Source organism: Ursus maritimus, unplaced genomic scaffold, assembly GCF_017311325.1.
Source record: "Ursus maritimus isolate PB19 unplaced genomic scaffold, ASM1731132v1 scaffold_24, whole genome shotgun sequence".
Taxonomy (NCBI): Eukaryota; Metazoa; Chordata; class Mammalia; order Carnivora; family Ursidae; genus Ursus; species Ursus maritimus.
Window position 1 is genome coordinate 4,523,766 of NW_024424897.1, and position 6,719 is coordinate 4,530,484.

The window sequence follows — 6,719 nt, forward strand, 5'->3', positions numbered from 1 at the left end:
GGGGGGGGGGGGGGGGGGGGGGGGGTTGGCTGGAGGTGGCAAGCCCTACCCGCTGTTTGAAGTAGACCCTCTCCTCCAGGGTCAGCGTGTCGGCCTTGGCGATGACGGGAACAATGTTCACTACTTTGCTGAGACGCTTCATAAACTCGATGTCCAGGGGCCTGAGGCTGCAACAGAGCGGCGCGGGTGAGCGTCTGGCTGAGGGGCACGGAGCGATGGGGACGGAACGAGAGAGGCGGGGCTGCCTGCCTCTGGCCGGCTGGAGCTGAGAAAGGGCCCTCAGGGTGCCCGTGGGGGCTCCCAGGTGGGGACACGCCAGCAAGGCCAAGGCCAAGGCCGTGGGTTGAGTGCCGGCCAGGCCCCGAGCAAGGGTGGAAAAGAGGACGAGGGCCTTCCCCAGACAGAGAGCCACCGAGCTGGGCAGGAGCAGGCTGGGGATGCGGCTGGCTCCGAGCACCGTCCTGGGCGAGGCGTCCTCCCAGAGGGGGCAGCTGGGGGAGAAGTGGGAGGAAGCACCCAGCAGCTCTGGGCCCACCCAGCCAAGCCTCCGGGACCGGCTGCTGTCCGGGCGTCCCCAGACCTCACCCACCGGCCCTGGCGTGCCACCCGCCCCCAACTGGAAGCCCGTCCTGAGCGGGCGTGGGCGCGGCATCGCAGGGCCCCGAACGGCGGCCACCATCCTCCGCCCGGCAGTGGCGCTGCGTCCGCTCTTCCTGCTTGGCGCGAGAAGCAGCCGCAGGCACGGCGCGGGGTCTGCACCTGTCGGCAGAGGGCCACCCCGGTCAAGCGGCCCGCGGGGGACTCACGAGTGGCCGGTGGCAGGGATGAAGTACAGGCAGCAGTGGACGCGCGTGTCCGGGATGCGCTTCTTCCGGTTGATGTTGACCTCCTCCTGCAGGTACTTCTCGTACTGGTCGTTGATGAACTTCATGATCGGCTGCCAGCTGCAGGGCGAGGCCCCGTCAGCCGCGGCGGGGGACGGCTCCAGCCCGGTCTCCCCCGGGGGGCGGCCCCCAATCCCCCGAGGCCCAGCCTTCCAGTACAAGTGCCAGGGGTGTGGGGCGTTCTTAGCAGAGACCGCAGCCTTCCCCGAGCGCCTCCACACCAGCCTCCCATGCTGACCTTTGACCCCAGGGAGGAGGAGGGCCAGATTCTCAGGGTAACTGTACGTTCGTCGAGGATTTGGGGGCCTCTGACGGTTTAGCAGCAGAGCAGGCCCGGAGAGGCAGCCCCACGGGTCCTTACCAGTTCTCATTGTTGATGTGGTCCCCGAAGCCCGGCGTGTCGATGACCGTCAGCTTCATGCGGACACCCTTCTCCTCGATATCTGCACAGAATCGCAGCGCCCGGGAGCTCAGCGGGGGGACCCCGGATCCTCACGGACACCCGGCGTGGCCTGGGTCCTGCCTGGTAGGAACCTGGCCAGCCCTATCCTGAGGCCCACGTGGGGTGTCCGTGGGTGACCAGCAATGAGCCCGCAGGTGATGCCAGGGAGAGGACCGCCGGTAGCAGTGAAGCCCAGGAGGCGCTGGGGACAGCTGTGGGTTTCGGTGGAACCCCGCTGCCTCCAGGGGCTCCATCTGACCAAGGCCTGCAAGGGTCCTGGAGAGCATCCCTGACCCAGAGTTTCAACCTGCCCAGCTCAGGGGACCCGACTCGGCACCCCCACACCCCACGTCGACACCGCCAGCCCCACCCCGACGCTCACCGTGCGTGATGGACTTGATCTCAATGGTCTTGGGGATGCGTTCCTCCGAGGTGGGCTGCACCGACTTCCGGCTGATTTTGGATTTGAAGAGGGTGTTGATCAAGGTGGACTTCCCCAAGCCACTCTGCCCTGAGGAGAGGATGGGAGCCGGTCAGCGGCCCCTGTGGTTCAGCAATACCTGGGTGCTGCCCCCCAGCACTCCTCAGTGGGGGCCCGGGGTCAGGGGAGGTCAGGAGGCAGGAAGGGCTGGGATGCCCAGGCAGTGGCCCGACTCTCGTGGCGCCTTGTAGCAGGGCAGGACCCAGGGGGCCCGAGGAGGAGCTGACATGCACAGCAGCACAGGCGAGGCCGAGTGGGGGGCTCAGCCCGCCGGTGCAGCTCCCCTCTTCACAGCTGGACATGCCGGGGTCATAAGGTTTGAAGAAAAAGCTCTACCGAGTCCCAGGACCACAGGAGGGAGGCTCTGCAAACCTGCCATAGTCTAACCCACAGCTAGGCCACCCATGCTGCGGGGTTCTGGTGCAAAGACCCCGGGGCTGGGCTCCCAGTTTCTGGGGGTCATCTGGGTTGGAAGTGCTGGCACGTTCAGCCGAGTGACCACGCGGCTTGGGGAAAAGCCACTGGGTCAGTTCCTCCTGGGGTGGGCAGCTGCGTCTCGCTGCCAGAAATAGGAACAGCCACGGGCCAGTCCCCACATCCGCACACCCTGCTGCTGAGAGGCTGACTGGCCAGTGGGCCCCCAGGGCACCAGGCCACCCCCACGTGGCTCCCAGGCACCTGGGCCCCATCAGTGCCCCTGGCCTTGCTGTGCCCAAACCTCACCTCAGCCGGGTCCCCTCCTACAGCAGAGGGCAGAGGGCAGAGGGCAGACCGGGGCGGGGGGGTGGGGAGGACCCTCCTGCTCACAACGGTCTTGGATCTCGGGCTGGCCTTGTTGCTGCCGCAGACCCCTAGGCTCTGGACACTCTCCTAAGCGAGGCTGTTTCACCCCCGCGTGTGCCCAGGAACCGTCGCCATCCCCTCCGATGGATGAGGAAACAGGCACAGAGCCCAGCGTGGGGGTGGGGGCCCCGCCATGACCCTGCACCTCGGGGTCCACACAGGGAGCAGCCGCTCGTGCTTACACGCCTCACAGGCACGAGCCCACCCGTGGAGCCCCAGCACCTCACCCCTTCCCTGAGCTGCTGAACGCCGTGCTAGCCAACATATTTTTAAAAATTAAATTACACCCATTTTCCAACTTTGATAACCCTGCAAGGAAAAGCGTGGGCTCCCAGGACACCGTAGGCGGACATTGGGAATCCCTGGGCCAAGCTGTCCACGTCCCCCTCAGCCCACCTGCTTGTGTCCCCCCTGCCAGGTCAGGCCGGGGCTACGTCACACATCCTGGCCACGGCGCCCCACATCTGGGAGATGCCGACGGGAACTTTCAAGGACTGTCATCCTCACCACCCCCGCTGCTGCTTCTGCGACTTCCCCCACTTCTCCAGTGACTGCGGCCACGTGGGAGCCGCACCGTGTCTGATTTGCCCTCCCAGCAGTCCCATTTTATGGATGAGCAAACCAAGACTGGGAGAAGGCCCAGGGAAGAGAGAACAAGCACCACACCGCTCAATGGGGGTGAAGCTCGGATTCCACCCTGGGTCTGCAGACCCCCAACAGACGCCCTCCCAGCCCAGCTGCCTCCCTCCAGAGCTCTGCTCCGGCTCTCTGCCCTGTGAGCAGAGTCCTTGGCATGCCCTCTCTGGGCCTCACTGCTGCCTACAAAGTGGGGCACCCTCTTGACAGGGCTTCTGTGAGGACCGAATGGGGCCCAAAGAGCTTCGGGAACAAGAGGCTGCCCGGTGCTCCCCCAAGTCTGGCCCCTAGCCCTGACCAGGCCGGGCTCATCAATGACCTCCCCTGGGGCCACCAGGATGCCTCCAGCCAGGCCTGCTGGCCGTGGAAGTCCAGGGCTGAGCCACGGCGGGGTGAAGCTGCCGCAGAAGCCGACGGCAGAAGGCGGAGGATGCTGGTCAGCGAGCGGCCACGCCGAGCACCTGCCGGGCTGTCCCCGGTTCCTGTGCTGAGGAGCTGAGGCCCGTCTGAGGCACGATGGAAACCGGGGCCCTCCTGGCAGGCACACACGCGGCCACGCGCCATCCACCCTGCGGGCCGGGTGTGTCCGTCCCCGACCCCGTCCGCCCCCCCCCCGTTTGCAGGAGAGCAGACGGAGCCCCAGCGCCTGCGGGGCGGGGTACGCACTCACCGACCACCATGATGTTGAACTCGAAGCCCTGCTTCATGGCCTTCCTGCGCATCTGCTCCAGGATGGAGTCGATCCCCACATAGCCGAAGTCCGCGGGGGCCTTCTCGTTCCGGGGCGCGGGCGCCTGCTTCAGCCCGGCATCTCTGGGGGTGTCGGCCATGTCGCCAGTGCAGCCAGGAGCTGCCTCGGGGGCTGCGGGGAGAACGGCGGGGGGGGGCGTCAGGGGGTCCGACACACGCATCTGCAAAGCACCTGCATCCTCAGGGCCTCTCACCACCACCCCCATTTCTCGAACAGGGAAACTGAGGCTCAGTTGCCCAAGAGACCCCTGCGGAACACCCCAGACCTACAGGCCCCCCTGCCCGCAGAACCCCACCCTCTCCACCTGCGGCCGGCTACGTGGTGTCCTTCCCTTGGCTCCGAGGCAGAACTGACCCCAGCCCTCCTCTTCCCAGCCTCCATCCTGCCCCAGGGCACCCAGGTGGGCCCTGTCCACCTCCTACATCTGACTCAAACAGGCCCCCACACCTGCTGCAGCCCCAAGGTCTCCGGACCCTCGGGGCCAAACAGCTGAGTGTGCGGGCCAGCCTGTGAGCCAGGACCAAGGAGAGGACGGCCTTCTGCAGAAGGGCGGGAGGACCCGGTCTCTGTGGTCCTGCAGCCGCTGGGTGAGGTGTGTTCAGTCCCAGGTACCCACCGACAGCCCTGGACGCCGAGCAAGCTCCTCCCGGGCCCAGCTGTCCCCAGCGATGGCAGGCAGACAGGACGCTGGGGCAGCTCCCCACCCCCACCCTGCACTGCGCCCAGGGGCTGTCTTCTCTCTGCCCGGCACCTGCGCGCCCACACCCACAGCTTTTGCTTTCAGGTCTGTGGACGGGCAGACAGGACTGAGCTTCTAGAAAGAACTCAAGCTCCTGCAGTTTGCAGGTCAGAACCTTCCTCCCTTCCTCCCCTGGCTGCCCTCACCACACGCCCAGGTCAGAGGCCTAGAGGAGGGAGGGCCACAGGCACCCAGTGGGGACATGAGGGGCACTCCCCCAGTGGAGCTGGTCAGGGTGCTCAGGACAGGGTGGGTCCCCACCAGGGCCTGGCAGGAGCACATCGGCCATGACCCGGTGCACCCCTGGACACGCCACACACGCCTGACCACACCTCTCGTCAGCCAGCCTCTCGGTTCCCCTGGAGGCCTTCCCTGTCCCGCAGGCTCTTCCCACCCCTCGACCACTGGGCTGACCCGTCAGCTCCCTCCCACCTCCCAAGAACGCACACGGCGCATCTTGACACCTCCCTGGGCATCAGCCCCAGAACCCCCGCTCCCAGGTGTCCGCCGGGGGCGGGGGGGAAGCAGGGTCAAGCAACAGGACACAGGACACGGGCTGCCAGGCCAGAAGACCACCGCGGGGACTTCAGGTAAACTGTTCCCACTTCCTGGGGAAGTGACAGACTCTCTCCGCAACCAAACCCCAGTGCCAAACCCCAGTGGGCCCAGCCGGCTCGCACCTCGGCGGCCACACCTCTGCTCTGCAGGAGTGTCAGAGGGAGCGGACCCCGGGGGCCAGCACCCTCTCCTTCCGCAACAAGGATGAGCAACTGACAAATTCCAGAAATCGGAGTGTGGGTGGTTTCTCCGCACAACAACGCTCGACTTCCCCGTTTTCTCAACCTGACAAAGCGCCGGCATTCCTACTTCGCAGACTCGCAGAATTGGGGTCGAGCTCCTAAGCGAGGGCAGGGACTGCCCCGGGGCCCTGCTGCCCACCCCCACCCCCACGCCAGGGAAAGGCAAGGGACGCAGGAGGCGCAATGATGGGCCTCTCCCAGCAGCGCCCCGAAGGCATCTGCCTCTGCTCCGTCTTCAGAAAGGCTGTCCCCGAGCTCCAGCATCTTTACATAAACAAAGACAAACACGGCATCTGGCCTTGAACATGTGGCTGCGGGCGGCTTCCTGGGCACAGGCTTGGGGCCTTGTCTCGCAGGCCGGCAGCTCAGCCCAGCCCCACGTGACCAAAAATTGCTTCCATCTGCCGGTGGGTCTGAGAGCCATTCGGTCCGGGCCTGGGCCGGCCCCCCACCCACTCCCACATTCATCCCGCATCCCCTCCGAGCCCAATGGGGGGAGGTGCAGCCCCTGGAACCCCCCTTCACTCCAGCTGCTCCCCCCACCCCAGGCACCAACACCCACTGCAGAAACTCAAACCACAAAGCCAACATCCTGCCCACCAGCGCCCCGCTTGAGAAATAATAACAAAAACGCGACAAGCCCCATCCTTCCCACCAACTGAAGAAAGGGCCTGGCCTTTGCACAGGTGAGGGTCCCTTCCTGCGAGCCCCTCCTCTCCCTCCCCGAACGGCCGCAGGCGCAGGTACCAGGGGTGATGCCAGAGCCCGTGCTCGGCCCGGCCACGAGGCAGGCTGTGGAGTCCGCCGGCAGGACGTCCATGCGGGAAAAGCAGAGGCCCCACCAGGCGAACTTGCCCAGAGACACTTTCTCTGAACGCCTGCTTTCCACGGAGAGCCACCAGGGACCCGGGGGCTCCGGCCAGGTGGGAGCGACAGCAGAGACCACCTCCAACACCGTCCCAAAGGGCTTCTAGGATGGGAAGACCCTATGCTGCTCTGTCGAATATGGGGCCACACGGGACAATCTTGTCAATGGTGGTAAAATACATGTCACACGAAATTTACCGACAACCGTTCTGAGTGCACAGTCCGGTGGTGTTAAGTACATTCACGCTGTCGTGCACCCAACCTCCAGAACACCTT

General features: G+C 65.7%; 1 protein-coding gene across 8 annotated transcripts in view; it reads right to left on the minus strand.

The window, feature by feature from the left end:
- The window catches only part of SEPTIN9 (septin 9), a 132,890-nt gene that overhangs the window by 9,698 nt on the left and 116,473 nt on the right, over window positions 1-6,719 (minus strand). For all 8 annotated transcript variants that reach the window (XM_040640142.1, XM_040640141.1, XM_040640148.1 and 5 more), the window contains 5 exons: window positions 3,957-4,148; window positions 1,709-1,837; window positions 1,246-1,327; window positions 807-944; window positions 50-167 (listed from right to left, as the gene is read on the minus strand). In XM_040640142.1, the coding sequence (XP_040496076.1) occupies window positions 50-167; window positions 807-944; window positions 1,246-1,327; window positions 1,709-1,837; window positions 3,957-4,148 (659 nt within the window). The remainder of the gene's footprint in view (window positions 1-49; window positions 168-806; window positions 945-1,245; window positions 1,328-1,708; window positions 1,838-3,956; window positions 4,149-6,719) is intronic.